The sequence below is a fragment of the Hoplias malabaricus genome, chromosome 16 (genome assembly GCF_029633855.1).
Source record: "Hoplias malabaricus isolate fHopMal1 chromosome 16, fHopMal1.hap1, whole genome shotgun sequence".
NCBI lineage: Eukaryota > Metazoa > Chordata > Actinopteri > Characiformes > Erythrinidae > Hoplias > Hoplias malabaricus.
Genome location: NC_089815.1, coordinates 17,202,820 through 17,219,924, shown reverse-complemented (window position 1 = coordinate 17,219,924; position 17,105 = coordinate 17,202,820). Strand labels below are relative to the sequence as shown.

At 38.0% G+C, this 17,105-nt stretch overlaps 1 protein-coding gene across 2 annotated transcripts in view; it reads left to right on the top strand.

The window, feature by feature from the left end:
• The window catches only part of ncanb (neurocan b), a 227,276-nt gene extending 214,750 nt beyond the window's left edge, over positions 1–12,526 (top strand). For both annotated transcript variants that reach the window (XM_066648004.1, XM_066648003.1), the window contains 2 exons: positions 4,321–4,503; positions 5,930–12,526. In XM_066648004.1, the coding sequence (XP_066504101.1) occupies positions 4,321–4,503; positions 5,930–6,048 (302 nt within the window). In that variant the 3' untranslated portion in view covers positions 6,049–12,526. The remainder of the gene's footprint in view (positions 1–4,320; positions 4,504–5,929) is intronic.
• Positions 12,527–17,105: the final 4,579 nt, after the last annotated feature.

Here is a 17,105-nt window from a genome sequence, read left to right as displayed (position 1 = left end):
CCAAACTAAAGAAACATTTAGCTTAAAGAAGCAAGTCATTTTTAGCACCACTAAATAAGAAAAAATATTTTTGAAAGTGATTTATTATTTTTACATTGTTTTATACCGTGCAGCTCACATGAAATGAATAATCAAATTGCTTCAGACCCTAGTTCTGGTATATTTTTCTTTTTTTCTGCAAGTGAAGTTTCTTGCATCTTTCTAATAACCTCACTAATGTCTTCAAATCCTTACAGAAATCTTCCAAGAGAAAATGTCCACTAAGTAGATAGTCATAAAGTGTGGTAGCCTTTTTCTTTCTTTCCAAATAAGTTCACATCATGATATTTTGACAAAGGAACTGAAATGTACTTATGCAACTGAAATGTCTGTGGTTTGAAAAAGAAAATATTTAAAATTTTTATAATCTAATTACACGTGTCTTATGGCCCTATGTTCTGACCTCCCGGAGTGATCATTTGTAGTAGGAAATTACTAATAACAGTTCCAATCATCCAAATAAATGTCTGGAATTACTGTCACTGTGCCACTACAGAAGAAAAGAAATCTGCATTTCATTTAAAAAGTGGCAGACCTTTTCAAAACATATTCAGGCCAAGGAAGGGACAGCCTCCAAGGTCTGCTATTATCTCATTTAATAGTGGCTAAATTCTGTTAAAGCCACGGTGTCCCACTAAAAAATGTAAGCGTGGAACTTGTAAATATATATAAATCTAAAACTAATGATGAATTGCATTTAATTTTACCCCTAGCCCTAGTTTTGAAGTGTTCTCTTGTCCTTTGTAACTTTGTGATGAGTTATAACTCATGAGTTATGCCTTCAACAATCACTAAATATATTATCACCACCTCCTATTTCTCTGTGATTTGGAAACTTCAAATTCCACCACTTAAATTTTACAGCAGCCACATGCACTAGAATGTAATTGCTTCACCCTTTACGGTGTAACTGGAAATTACAAGACATCAGCATACTACGAGCTATGTTGCATGCTTGTTATGAAGTGAAGAGACATAATGCATTGAAACTACATTCAAATAAGATAATACAGTGGTTAGTGGTTAACATAGTTTTTAAAGAGAACATTTTACTGATAATCGTGGTTTTATTTGGTCACTTGTGCTGCAATCTTGCTGGTGATCCACATGGTGTTCTTAGCTCTAAGCAAGTGTGTCACTGAAAAATCTTAATTTCAACGGGTATATAGTCCTATATCTTGGCCCTACCCTTCTTTCCCAACAAGAATTAACATAACCCTACATCTATCCAAAACAGAGTAGTATGGCTAAGTGCTAGGGCTAAGGGATGAAATGGCATAGACCCTAACTCCCTATAATCAGCACCTGACCTCAATAATGTCCTCGTAGCCGAATGCCTTCAAATCCTCACAACATTATTCCAACATCTATAGTGTTCCATAGCTTCCCCAGAAAAGTGGAAACTGTTACTAACATAGTTAAAGGATATGTGTGTGTGTGTGTGTGTGTGTGTGTGTGTGTGTGTGTGTGTGTGTTATGAGGAATAAGTAAAGGTTTATCTTGTACAGAGAGATGTAGCTGAATGTTGAAGCAAAGACCCTTTGAAGTGCTAAATGCTAAGTCGCTATAGGAATGACCTACCTGTGAGTGTAATATTAAATCACAGTCAGAGCATTGTCAGGAATTTGAAGGTGGTGCGGGACATTCTGTGTTTCACTCAGATCTATAAGCACTGAGCATTTCATAACAGTGTATCCTGCTTTATTTGTACTGTCACCGCACTTATACAAAACTTTCAGCTGTGAAATTACCTCCTTGTTCAATGTGCCTTCTACGCAAATCGGGTCCTATTCCCTGCTTTGAGAGCACACCACACAACACCAACATATTTCCTTGGGCAAGATTCCTAACAGTGCAGTTGCCTATATTCTGTATTATAATTTGAATAATATACCACTTTATAAGAGTGTTTGACAAATGCCATAAATGTAAATGTATGTGCAAAACCAAACCTCCTCTGCATATGTGATGTGTACAGTTTATCAGGCCAAGTAGTGGGCGGGGATAAGGAATGTGTTTCTGTTGAATGACGGGATGATGGAAGCTATCCAGTGGAAAATCTCATCAAAACAAAAAGATGCTAGCTGGTGAATCTTGAGACTTAAGAAATTCTAGGAGAATTACCAGAGAAATAGCATCACATAAAAAGCAGACATGAGATAATTTTGGTCATAAATGATCATACTTATTTACAGCATCAAAACTAAGAAGGTTTTGAGTCTTGGATAAGACATGAATGAGTTCCTGTTTTCAGTTTCTGTTGCAGATAAACATGTTTTTATCTCAACAAATCTGAGCACAGTCTCCACTGACAATCAAGAGAAGATGTAAAAGTCCTGGGCTCTTTTTCTCAGGAAAAATTTCTGAGCAGTCTTCTCTGGCTTTCCATCTGATCTGGTTGTCGTATAAGAGAAAATATGCCGATCTTGTCTTTGATTTTATTTACCATGACTATGGTTTCTGTGATACTGATCAGTTATTTTGTGTTTTTGTGCAGCAGTAGGGCTTTTGTAGATGACGTCTGGCTGCATTGCTGGCCACAATGGAACACATTTCTGAGCATAGCTATACAAAGACGTGTTGGGTAACCTCATAGAGACACATGATCACACAAGTCAACAGCGGCTGGCATGCGAAAACTCAGATCTGTTCCCCCACCTGTCACAGTGATCTGATTGGTCTGCACAAGACACAACCTTGGTAGATGTCAAGGGTGTCATAATTTCTTCCAAATGTGCTGTAAAATCCTGTTTTGGCCTGGTGGCCATGGCCTTGCTGGCAGGGGTTGATAAAGGGAGGCTAATCACTATGGGAACGGCTGAATATTTGAAGTGCACCCAGCTGTAAACCCAAAACAGTCTTTAATCTCTGTAAGATTTCAGTGGGGGCTGCTAGAAGTGATCAGTGATGAGGATGTTTGGAGAACAGCTGTTTGCTACAAGGAGGTCAGAAAATAACCATAGCCTGTTAGCATAGGTGCCTGTCCCCAAATTGGCTCCCCTAGGCACTTCATATCTCAACACAGCAAAAAACAGACACACTTCGTTTTGAATTCTCCCTCTCATAGGAGGGGGAGAGAGGCCCATAGTGTAAGCACCAAGGCTGCCATCTATGGAAAAAGAAAGGAACTGCAACTAGGACTCGGTGATTGCAATAGGAATCAGGCATCACATTTTCAACACTAATGTAGCTATTATGTACTATTCAAAGCCACAAAAGAACTTACATGTCTTGTGAGTTTTTGTGTGTATTTTTAATAATGGAAAAATTGTGATAAATCTGAGGGGAAATAAATCTTTCGGGCTATTTGTGTATGTCTTACAACACTCAGCATGTGCTTTTCCACCCTACCATGAATACTATGAATACCATGAATTTTAGCCCAAAACCTTCCGGTAAAAATAAAATGACGCCATGTGTCAGACATCAGATATAAGCATATTCATAACTTTTTCAGGAAATTACTGTTAAGTGTGAGTATTTTAGAAGTTTAGAAGCAAAATATTCTTTGGGCATCTACTCCACTGTGAACATGTCTCACCAAGTTTCTCTAATATGACTGTTTTACATAATACACTAATAATAATACACTAATGATCATACGCAAAGTTTGAAAGATAAATTATTAACCTTAAAAGCAAGTGTTTGACAGAACCTAGCTAACAAAGCTAGTAGCCTACTGTTAGCACTGCAGCATTTACATAAGTAAAAGAAATAAAATTAATTAGAATTATTAACTTCATTCGCTTATTTTTAGCCAAGCTGCTTCTCCAAACTTAACAGGAAGAAGGACATTCACTTATAATAACAATCCCATTTTCATGTTATCTTATTTCTGAATGAGGGCTACTTGCTACATGTCAATGGCCAAGAGATAAATGTATATATTTTTTTCTTCAATGAAATTCTTTTATTCTTTTACCACATTATAAGTATATAATATGATACAGGGCAACTGACCAAGTTTTGAGCCCATGAGTAAAACTGGATGGGTAGTTTGACCTTCCTTCTTCTAACACTACAGAGCTCAATACTAGCCAACTGCAAGCTAATATAGCAGATGTGTACAGTTGGCATCCTCCAAGTGTATTGCACTATCCAGTGGCTTCTCAAGTCTCAGATGAAGCAAGTTCTAGACTTCTTGGTAGAAGATCCTCCCAATTTGGTAGCACTGTGTAATAGGGGAGTCTTAGCTAACCAGCAGAACTAGCCATAATTAAATAATTGGGTAATAGTAAAAAAATATATAAAACTAACATGGCCCTGACTCTGTCTTTACAGTGCTGTGTGGTAACCCTCCTCTTGTGGACAATGCTTTCCTGATTGGCCGAAAGCGCACGCACTACGACATCCACTCGGTGGTGCGCTATCAGTGTGCAGACGGGTTCCTTCAACGCCACGTCCCCACTGCTAAGTGCCGCGCCAATGGCAAATGGGACCGCCCCAAAATCATCTGCACAAAGTGTGAGTGACAATGTTATATTATGCTCATCCATAATATACAGAAATAAATGTGACATTTTTATGATTATTATTAAAAATCAAGTATACACAATTTCTACTTTACCCCAAACCTAGCAGTTCAGCAAACATATTTGAAACCTGTAAAAAAGTCACCGTTTTGAAGTTTTACAATGAAGCTAAGATAGCTAACAAGTAATGGGAGTTTACTTTTTGATGAAGCAACATTTTTGTGTTTAAGAATATTAGGTGTACATAAATGTGTTACATGTTTTTGTGTAACATATTATTGTATTACAAAATGCAATAATTTTCCTACCCATTTGTCATTTTATGGTAACTGTTGTGTGGTATCAAGAATGACAATTGTTGTTTTTATTTAAAAATAAAAACAATTAAATTTTATGCTATGTTTCATGATGGCTAACATCAAAATCACCATTTTTAAATTGTCTAAACTAATACTCACACATACTTTTGGAGCAATTTTTCGTTAATTAAATAATTAAATAAATACAGCCTTCCATTTTCAAACAACTTAATTTTGTAGATTATTTTGTGGGGGAAAGATTTATTTTAATACTATGCAACAGTTACTAAAAAATGACCAAAGAGTGGATTAATGTTCTTGCATTACAATTATACTTAAAAACAATTTGTATATCTATTTTTTGTATAATAATACATTCACTCTTTGTCAAAAAATTAGCAGATACTCTGTACGTTATGTGAGTTCAGCTATTTTAAGGTGCACACATTATTGGCACTGAAATTCAGTTGGGCACTGACAAAACACAGAAAATGGAATGTTCTGGAGCTACTACACATGAGCTTAAGGTCACCATGCCCACTGCATTTATAACCCAGAGGCTAGTGGGTTATAAAATGCCACAGCACTGGGTTGTGGAGCAGTGAAACTACATTCTCTAGACTCCATCCAGTGCCCTTGGGGAGGAGTTGGGGTGGCGTCCGTAATCCAGAACAATTAATCCAGAATCATCAATAGCCAAAATGCCATCAAAACCTCTCAGACTCTCAGAATTTAGTCTAAAACTTTCACAGAAGGGTAGAAGTTGTTACTGTAGCAAAGGGAAATGCTAGATGAGCAGGTGTCCACAAACGTTTGCCCATATTGTGGAGCTGAAGGGAAATGTGCAAATGCAGTCTGCATGCAGCTTTTGGTTTTAATCTTATGTTATTTACTACATCACCATATTAGCTCCAGTGCAGCTCTAAAGAAGCAGATTGTCCATATTTGGGGAAATCAATGGTGGGGAAAGTAAAAATTGTGAGAATTACAGCTTTCACAAAGCTGTCCCTTTAATAGGAATGCAACCATTTGGAAGAGAATACACTGGAGGAAGGAAATGCAGTTGCTTTTTGATTAGAGATTTACTCATTTGTTTTTCCTTGCTGCTTTTTTCCACAGCTCGGAGATCCCATCGCTACCGGCGTCACCATCACAAGTCTCATCATGAGCGCAGAAAGCACAAGAAGCATGGCTCAGGGGGTCACAGGGGTGGACAGGAGGGGCATGGCCATTTCTAACCAAAAACAAAACCCCTTGCCTCTGTCTCCAAATGAAGTTCTGTTCACTCTTTTCTTCATTTGAAGCATTCTGTTCCCCTTCGTCCTGCATCTGCCTCTTTCCAGCATCCTGTGATCCGACGCCACTGCTAACCCCCACATGGACTTTAACCACTCCCATTCTTTTGTAGTTCACACTGTTTATCTGTTCATTTCTTGACCTGCTCCGTATCATTTTTAGTGTTATCTCATGAGCCTAGCCTAGAGAGATTGTTCACACCTTCAGCATTGGAATCTCTCTATGCTCATGTACAGTCAATTTACATAAACTGTTTCGGAGCTGGTGGTTTGGTACAAACATGTAAATAGTGCTGAGTTTGATTTCCAAAATCGAAGCTAAATTGAATGGTCAAGGAATAACTCATGTTTTGCTATCATGTTATTTCAGACAATTTCTTGACCTTTGTTGACCTTGGTTAGCTGTTTGTAAGACATTATCTTAACTTAATGGTAATTCTGAATAGGTTTGTTGAGAGGAGTAGTGTTTTTGCTGATTTTGGAAGATTGCTTAGCTTTATGTTTTGTCTTGGTGTTTAAAATCATTCCCAACAGAGATGACATAAGAGAGGTCTCTACTGGAACACTTTTCTGTAACCTCTCTTCTTTAGATCAACTACAGGAAAGAATAGTTTGACCAAATATGTAACAATTTATTTTCATGTTTCCCATTTAACCTTAAACAAGTGTTGAAGATTTGTTTCAGTTTTGACATTTTTCAGGAGATCCTCCTCGATTAGCTGGGGTAGTACAGCAAACGGGTACTACATACTACAACGGGTAGTAATTCCACAGGTTACCTCTAATTTGTGGCTTACAAGACATTACACCATTTAGATTTCCAATATGCTTAATTCACATGCAGATAACATTAATATATGTTACCTTAACATATTTGAATTTCATTCAAAAATTCTGAAATGCAATGTCTTCACAGTTTTGCTGAGGTCTGATTAGAGACTATAAGATCATTACCAGTCTGCGTAGTGCATAGTGCACCATAAAATCTTCTGTGGATGGGCTGCAAGTGGCTGCTAAACATCCATATGGTACAATAGTAAAAGACATTACACAGGATTTACACATTCAGGAGGGAATGATTTTAGAATATCCCTAACAGCTTGTACAAAATAATGCTTGAAAACTCACCCGTTAACTAATGTTGCCATTGCACAATAATCAGTAGCAACACACATAAATTTTAGTTTGTCCCTTATCACTATAGAAGCACGTTAAACTCATTGTCCATTTCTACAGCTTTAATTACCATAGAGGTGCATTTAGTAGTTCCAGGATTACACATTGCAATACACCTATTTCTCTGCATACACGCTCAGAAAAAAAGGTACAGTACAGGTACATTATTGGTCACTTTAGGTACATACTGTGTAAAACAAGGGTTTTAAAGTCCAGTTTTGTTCCCTAAAGGTACATTGCATTCTCTTCCCCATTATAGAACTTCATAAAATAAAATAGTGTAATTTAAGTCCTGGATAATTAAAATCAATTATAATACAATAACGTACAATGTTGTTCCCTAATTAAGGGCATGAAAATGTACCTTGATGGTACCACCACAGTGACAATTTTTCTAATTAGCTTCCTTTTCCCCTGTTCTTCAGTGATCAGCATCCCATAGGACCACCACTGAGCAAGTAAAAATAATAAAATGCATCAGTGATATTGAGGAACACTGCAGTCCTACAAGAGTTTGTAAACACCTCAGTCACTGCTGGACTGAGAATAGTCAACTGTGTGCTATCCACAAAGGACTATAGGATGACTACCACAAGAGAAAAGTCTCTGATTTTACATCAACAAATGGACCAACAAAGTAGTTGTGTTTAATTGAGTGGAACACAATAGGAAAAACAACAGGACATTAAAACCACTGTTGTACTTTTTTAAAGGTACATTTACATAGCTTGTTCCTTTAGCAACAATAATGTACCTGTTCTGTACTTTTTTCCTGAGAGTGTAGGCACAGTGTTTACAAACTCCAGCAGCACTGCTGTGTCTGATCCAACTGTACCAGCACAGCACACCCTAACACACCACCACACTCTCAGTGTCACTGCATTCTTGAGTATAGTCCACCACCTAAATAATACTTGTTCTTTAGTTGTCCTGACCATTAAAGAACTTGGTGAAAGAGGGCTAACAAAACTTGCACAGCAACAGATTGACTGTAATTGTAGAACTACAAAGTGTACATTTACTAGTTGAGTTAATGAAATGGAAGATGAGTGAAGAAACAAAGAGGTCAGTTTAATTTTATGACTGATCATTGTTGAAATGTGTGACTGTATTTGGGCATAATTTAATTCAATAGCATATTCCTTAAAATACAAAAATTTACTACTAGATCATTACAGCCCAAAGCTTAGGCCTGCTAAACTGAGCACTGTTTATACTAATGCAAAACTAAAGATTTAATGGATATTTAGTTGACATTTCTTCATATTTTAGGGGCTATTGGGTTTTGTTGTTCTTGGCTACATTAGCATCTTGGCTCTAGGATCAACAGAAATCATGTATTAGTTTGTGATTTTTTGGACATAAATGAAAATTAGAGTTTGGACTGAACCTTTCAACACTGAAAAATCTCAAAGAAACATGGTAACTACTGTTGATTATAAATTCTTAAGCCTTACGTAACATTTTCCTTGTGGTTATTAGTTGAAGCATTAATAGATTGGAACATTTTGAATGGTAACATATTTTACCTGCTGCCATTCCTTTAGACTCTGCTGTGATAATGTGTGATGATTCATCTCCCACTTGCTGATGGAGAAATTCTTTTTTCTAGTCTTGAAAGACATTGAGAGACAGAGAGAGCACAATAGCTATCCACACTTAATTGCACTGGGCCCCATATACACCACTTCAAACAGGAAATATATCATGCTGTTTCCCTCAGCCTTTGGGTAGCAGCCTGTGCCCACAATTAGCTTCTCAAAATGGTGCAGATAGTTCAGTGGGGAATAAAGGTGGTGATAAAGAGGATCTCATCCAGCTGGTGTTACGCCATGGATGAGACAGATGCCAAAAAGGGCTCCTGGGTAAAACACTTAGTGGCAGAGGTGCCTCAGCTCTGCCGTGATCTACACTTAAGGTCATGAGGGTAAAAACGCCTGGAGATATAAAAAAAAACTGACTAGAGACTCAGCATTTACTGTTTGTTTTTTATGGAAACTTTGTACTCACTGTGGTTCAGATGGGTTTTTTTCTTTTCATTTTTTTTAGTACCAGGTGCATGTCCTGTTTTCCAAAGAAGGCTGCGACAGCTGACTGGAACAAGGACTGCACCACGTCTCCACCACCAAAGAAAAGGGCAGAGTCCTTCTTTTATACTGCCTTTCTCTGATGCCAACATATCTTGTGCTTATCTCTCTCTCTCTCTCTCTCATTCTCTGTCCCTCTCTCAATTCCCCTAGAGATTACACCTCCCTGTTTGATTTCTCACCCTTCAGCTTTTTCTCAAAGTCTTTCTCACTGCCTTTATCCTGCTCGTCAATGAGGACATGTGCAAGGTGACGGAAAAAGCCAATTGTCTAAATATCTTTACAATTTATCTTCTTTGCTTAATTAATGTCAAAGTTCTCGCCTCATCCGCTCCAGCCTCTTGTCCCTTTTTGAAATGATAGCATTACAGACAAAGAGGACCTAGAGGAACTGTGTGTCATACAGGCTTATAGGTACGCCACTTGTTTTGAACCATGAGTTTGTTCAGGGAACAAAAATAGGGCATGTCTGAGCATGACATATATTAGAATTGCCTTTGATGCTGAAAGTATTAGTACCAGCATTTTGAATCACACCAGCTACTGCATGAAAGATTAGAGTGTAGAAGGACAAAATTGAAATAGTAATTGAAGAATGGGACTTTGACAGATGTGTCCACTCCTAGTCTGTAACTCACTCATGTTTGGCAGGCTAAAAATTCACCACAAGTGAGCAGCAGTGATTTGCATCTATGACACAGTGGGTCCTGTTTTTAAGATGCATCCATTTAAATCCATGTTTGAATTTAAAGGTGAGGTTCACAAGAGCAGCACCTCATAATATCATAAATCATACAAAAATAAGACTCATATTGGCAGGTAAAGTGGGTATATATTTACAAAAAGTCACAGCAGGAATTTTGACATGGCATATTATTGGCTGAGGCAAAGTATAAATCAGATTATTGCTGGACATATGTAAACTCCAATGTGTTTCCAGGATGTGATTTGCAAAGTTCATGTAAACATGTTGATTGGATTACATACAAAAATTGGACTTTGTGCCATTATCAGATTATTAAGTGCATGTAAATACACTCACCGATATACATTATAACATCATACCAATTTTCATATGCTTTAATTAGAATTTTGCTTCTCCTCCATGTTGCCTCATATACATAGCTTTATATTCCTCATGTAGCAGAAAGTCCAATCAGATGGCTAACAATGTGCTGGCATAACAGCAACTCTTAATTATGAAAATGAGTCTCTAAACTGAGGGTATTCACAGCTGTGTGCTGGCAAGGGTCCTTGAGAGTTCTAAGAGGCATCTGGGGTATTCCTGGGGCAACTCTTCTGACTAATTGCTACAGAGCAGTCAACCTCCCAGAGGTTTCTCTACAAACCAGCTAGGTTTGGAACCGAGCCCCATTTATTTAAGCACTATCTCCCATGTTCACCACCGAAACAGAATTAGCTTGTTATGAAGATGGGAAAAATATATAACACATACACAGCACCTCACTTAACAGCATTAGCTTTGCTTTCCAACATTAGAGGAAAAAATGCACTTCACATTCAGAAGCACACATTGTGAGGACTTAACCTCGCCCTTTTCGTATTTACGTTGTTGTACGAATTTGAAAAGCAGGACAGGTGTAAAATAGAAGCCAGATCGGAGTGAAGTGAAATAGCAGTGACCTCTAGTTTATCTAGACTCCACGTTAGCATTGAGCATCCATCATCTTCCGCCAACTCCTCCACTTGGTATGAGAAGTGTGTGGAGCATATCTCATTCACACTGTGTTATCTATGTCCAGGGGAAATGTTTCTGATTGGATGGTTTCAGAAAAGGGGGATTAGCATAACGAGGAAGCGAGTTTGGCCCCAGTGGCGAGACTGTTCCAAACGCAGCTGCTTAGCATACTTAGCACGGACCACTGCTATTCCTATTTTTCCTACTTATAGATCTAACTTTGCTTCTGCGATTTGCCCTCTACTCAGAGAAAGACCAACCTTTGGAAGATAATCCTGACAATAAAGCTTTGTCTTTCTTTGGTTTCTGAATGCAGTTGGTGTGTCTAATGCTGGCTTTTTCAGAGTGGGGTCAGTAGTGGACTAAAAGTGGGGCCTGGGAAGTGTGGCCCCTTAAAAAAAAGGTGATCAGTTAAAGCACTGATTTTATTTTACTTTTAGTTCTATTCAATTTTTAAAAATTGTAACTGTTTGCTCTTTTCCTAATTAATTATCTCATGTGTTTTGTTTACAATATTAATTTCTGCATAATGTGCTCCTATGGAATTAAGATTATACAAGTGGCATAATCTTGGCTGTTATGAACCTTGGGAGAACATTTATGGGGCAGTGTCATGTCCTTGTCTACAGGCAAACAATTTGATGTTTTGATGTAGGTACTGACCCCTGGAGCATGGAAGTAAAACTGCATAACAAGGGATATGCTATCGCAGTACTCATAGGTTAGACCACATTTTCAAACAATGGATACGTTTTATCGCCTTTGTGTTCCGAAGTGAAAGAGACAGTCCATTTCAAACTTTAATGACGCAAATGTTCTGTCCGTATACCAGCAGCCACCAGCAGGATGATGAGTGAAATGAGTTTAAACCATTTTAACACCCTTCCTTAGCTCTGTGATGTACATACTCTGTGTTTGTTTCCTTTCTTTCTTTCATTTCTGTTCATTTTCTTTATTTTTCTAAGGATCTCTGGATGTGTTTATTGCTTAGGGTTATGGATCACAGTCATATAATCTCACTCAAACCAGACTAGTACAGTCAATAAAGAGAGTAACACTTACATGTTAAAAATAAAAGGCTTTTTTGTTTTTTGGCTTGGTCATACAGTTCAACAAAAATCCATGGACTGTTAAATAAACCTGAGAATATGTAGCGATTCTTTAATTTTCCTCACACTAAAAGTTCAGTTACAGAAAACATTCTTTAATTAAACTTCCTTTTATAATTTCGTTAGGGTTCTATGGCATTAAAGGACATTTTTGAAAGTATATTGGACTTTTTGATAGTAATATATATAACAATATCAATACACTACTACTTCAGAGACAAGAGAATACAAGTTTCCTATTACTAGTGGACTCTGCTGGACTGTGTGACTGTGATCCACATATATCGATCAGTATTTGTAGGTGTTCTTATGAATTCTAGTCCTGTCATTGTATTATATTCTTTGCCTAACAAACAATTGATTAAAAACATTGGATTGGATCAGCACTTTCCTGTTTAATGTGTGCTTGTGTAGTGTTTTTTTGGATTGTAAAGTTCTTTCAAAGTTTACTTTGACATCTGAGTGTAGCTGAGTCCTCCAGGCACTTAATGATGCTTTTTGGTGTGAGGCAGTTAGGAAAACTTTTCTAACCCTTTGCACACACAATCTTCTTACATTTGCCCCCGTTGAAAAGTTTCAAAGTGTGGGAGGCTGAAAGTCTCCAAGTAGCACCGATCTCAATCTGAACCCTTTTATTTTTCTAGACGTTTGGGGGAATTTTCAAACGTTTACTTCTGAAACAAGTGATAAATGCCAGTGGGGAACTATCAGGGCCTTGTACTCCATCAGATAAAGCCTAAAGACTTCTGTAATACACACACACAGACAAACAGCTACGTCATATAATTAGTGAAATCAGCTGCATTATGATTTACTTACTAAAGACATACACAGTTTGTATAATACATATAGAACCTATAAAAAAGCTAAACTAGGGCACAGTGAAGCAGCTGCACACAAGCCTAAGGTGATAATGCTCAATGCCAAATGTGTAGAGGTGTATAAATCTAAGTTGTGGAGTGGTGGTGTTTGTTCTCTGGAATGAAGGAGCACTATTTAGTATATTTGGGATGAGTTAGACTGGCTTTTCCAGAATGTCAATTTTCACACATTAATATTTTTTTAAGTAAGAGGTGCCACAATGTTTACAGATGGAGGAGTGAGTACTCTGTAAAAAATATAAATGACACAAATCAGTGAAAAGTAGTCAGGACTGAAATCACAAATGGTGCTTTTCCACTGCACAATTTCCATTAGGCAAATTTTGTCTTGATACCTGGAATACTTTTTAGTACCTGTTCACTCATGGTTCCAAGCAAGCTGAGTAGGGACTAAAACGTGATGTGTAAACCTTGCAGAGTACTGAATAGCCAAAGACAATATAGCCATTTACAAAATCTCTACTGATCAGACTGGTTTTTATCTAACTCACAACATCAGCTTGTAAAACAATGCTGTGGACTTTGCACATATACAGATATCCCTTGAACCCAATGAGAGCTGGAATGAAAAACTACACTGATCTGTCTGAACTGATGCGAGGCTAGTCCCAAAAATCAAACACAACATACAAACACACGATGAGTAAACAACACTAAATCTTACCTCTGCCTTTTTTTTCGAAACTCACTATTACTAGTGTTAGTGATGGTGTTTTGCAACTTCACCAGCTACATTTCAGGGGGGGGGGGGGCTGTGGGTACCAAAAAGCAAGTAGAAATGAGTAGTGTAGGTACCATGCAGTGGAAATGCACTACAAGATATTCTCATTTCTATTTAAAACAACTTCCAACATTCCATAACCTTAAAAAAAAAATAAAAATATAGTCTATTTTTTCTGAATGCATGCTTTTAGGATTCTATAATTGGATCGGAAGCAGTTTTTTTAGTTAGTCATATAGTTTGTTTGTTTTATATAAAAAATTCATATATTTTTTTTCTTTAATCTGTTTGAGCTACCATTGGTTTTCCTGTGCTTTTATATCATCACAGCCCGTCAGAACATGCTCTGCTGTGAATAATTCATTGGACACGTATCTCTGAATACCAATCCTTTATCTGTCAGGCTGTGGGTCTCCAGTGTTTGGGCTGAGTTATGGAATTGATCATTTTTGTAAACCTCTATTCATAAATTTCCTAACCATTTTTCTTTATGCTTCAGGCAAAGGGCAAAAGTCAGTTCTGCCAAACATGAATTTTCGCACTACTGAACAGACTGCTGCAGCATGGTGTATTATAATCAAAAGATGATAAAACTGGGAAGAACTGGCTCAAACCTAACAGCCAAGTCAGTACAGAATGTTTCTACTCTGGAAGTATGTGTGGCAGGTTACCACTTCACAGTTAAGGTAAGTGGAGTGTGTTTTGAACAGATCTGCTGTGAGTCAGGGCTGCTGGAGAGAAACTCTGAAGCTGATTGATGTGTGGATGACTCCCTGTGTTGCCTGTGTTCCAAGGACGCTGTGTCCTCATTAAATATCAAGCTGTGAAGTTAGGTTAATGCTGCTCAGAAAAAGACTGAGAAGTTTCCTGCCGCTGCAGAGCAAAGTCCACAAACAATATAGAGCTTTACTGCACACATTTAATACACTGAGAGGCTTTTTGAAGACAAGCAAGACAGTTGTTGTACACTGTTAGTGAAAAAGGATCCATGACTCAGAGAGTAGGAGAGTACAAACGGAGGAAAAATGTTTTCGTTTTAACTGAGTGTGTTGGATGGCCCTTCCTTTCCTACAATCACTCAGAACGATGTAAGCCAATGAATTAGTAGCTGAGCCATTGCGTATTGAGTTGTCTAATGGTATCGTATTGGTCGCCATTCCAACAATATGTAGTGGCTGGCTTTACATGTCTCCCAGGAATCATGTTCCAGCCTTCACCCAGGCATCATGTGTTTGAGGGAGACTTAGCCAGTGGCAGAAATCACCTATGAGAAAAAGCTTGGCAGAAATGCAGATACATGAGGCCACAAAACCTTACTCCACTACACAGAGTAGCCTGTGATTACTCTGTATAAGAAGGGTCACATATTGATCTGTACCATACAAAGACAACAGGAGGTTATGAATTACTGGAATTAGGAAGTGTAAAATGCATTATTCAAACCTGTAAGTATAGTGGTGAACCGTCAACTTCACAAAAGCAATGTGATCGGAAAAATGACCATGAATGACCATGCCCTGAAATCAATTAAACACTTCACAAAGCTGAATCCTAAAAAAAGTTGACAGTAGAAGTCATGGCTTTAGTTAAAATGAACAAGAAACATTTCCCTCTTCACAATACAAAAGGAACTCACAGGACTTGGACTAAACATGAGTGTGGCTTTAAGAAAACCTTAAATCAGAAAAATACCTTCAAATTGCTACAAAATAGATCAGAGAAGTCTCTGCAGCAATGGATGAAGGACATGGATGAAGCCTGACGAGTTTAGTGTCAACATATTCATATGAAGTGAAGCTCATGAAGCTATGCACAAATCGTGCAAAGTGCCCAAGCCTGTAGAGGTCAGGTCTAGGCTCTGCAACTTTATGTGGCAGTAAATTGCCACATAAAGCTCACCATCTGCATGTACTTGAATGACCAGATTATGACATCAGTGGATTTGCTTTTTTTCTCCTGAAGGCACAGGTATATTCCAGAATGACAATGCAGAGATTCAGCAGGCTCAAAGAAAAAGAGTGATTCTAGAAGCAAATCAGTTTCACTGGCTACCACAGATTCTTGAACTTAACCCTGTTGAAACTCTTTAGGATGTGCTGGAGAAGACTGTGTTTTGACTTTTCTTTAGTGTGTACAAGATTTTGGTGAAATATCAATGCAACTCTGGATGGAAATAAACATTGATTTTGCCTAAAATTGTTAAACCAATGAATGAGTTTTACAGAGCATAAAACTCTGTGAAAGAGTCTCTCAAAAAAAGCAAGTGGCCACATAAATGTAGCCTACAACTAGGAATGGTTCACAGGGACAAACTACCAGAACGTATTAACTATGTGTAAATATAATACATAAATAAAAAATCTTGTGCCATTAAAAACTTTGACAACACTAATAAAACCACTAACACATACAAAGAAACACAATGATTTCGAATTCATAAAGTAGACGTGTTGTCTAGCCATTCCTTTTGCTAAAGAACTCCCTTTTCAGGATTGTAGGATATATTTACACCATTGAGGGCTTAGAGTTTTTGGATTGTCAGTCATGAAATTCTAAACTGCTATGCAGCACTTAATAGACAACCATGGCCGAAAAAGTGGCACCAGTGTCATTTTCAGAAAAGAAATGCTGTCAGGTTTTTGCCTGATTTTACACAACCAACTCAAAAGACAGGGAATTGGCACAGAGGTACTTTCTCCTCAGCTGTGGAATGCGATTATGCAGTAGCTTTATAAACACCGTGTGATTCCAAGGTACCCAAAGGTTAATACCCATTCATAAGCTCATTTATCATTCCAACAGAAACTCTGATGAATAAAGCAGGTCCGCTAATCCCTGCAAGTGCAACTGCATTTAACAGGATAATGATGTTTGTGCAGATGGTGAGTCCTCGAACTGCTAATAGCTTTTAAAGTTGTGACATGCAAAGCAGGCAAAAAAAAAGAGAGAGAGAAAGAAAGCAAATAGATAAATAGTGATTGTCCCTCTGCTCTTGCCATTAAGGTCTGGCACAAGCTGGCGTAGACTGGCGTGCTGAACTGACTCCCTATGCCCAGCATGCCGTTGTTGTGGGTCCATGGCTGATGATCCGGAAATCTTCCTTCATTAAGCAGCTTAGTGTATCTTCTGTACAACAGAATTTTCATGCCTCGCTGGTTATGGGGACAGGCAGAATATGTGCAGAGCTGGTCCAGTTCCATTTCCTCTAGGGAGAGATCTGGCAGGCTAATGCATAACCTTCATGCCACATAACAGTGCTGATTTACGTGGGTGTCACAACTCAGATTACGATCATATTCTCTGCATCTGCAGTATGGCCCACAGGCC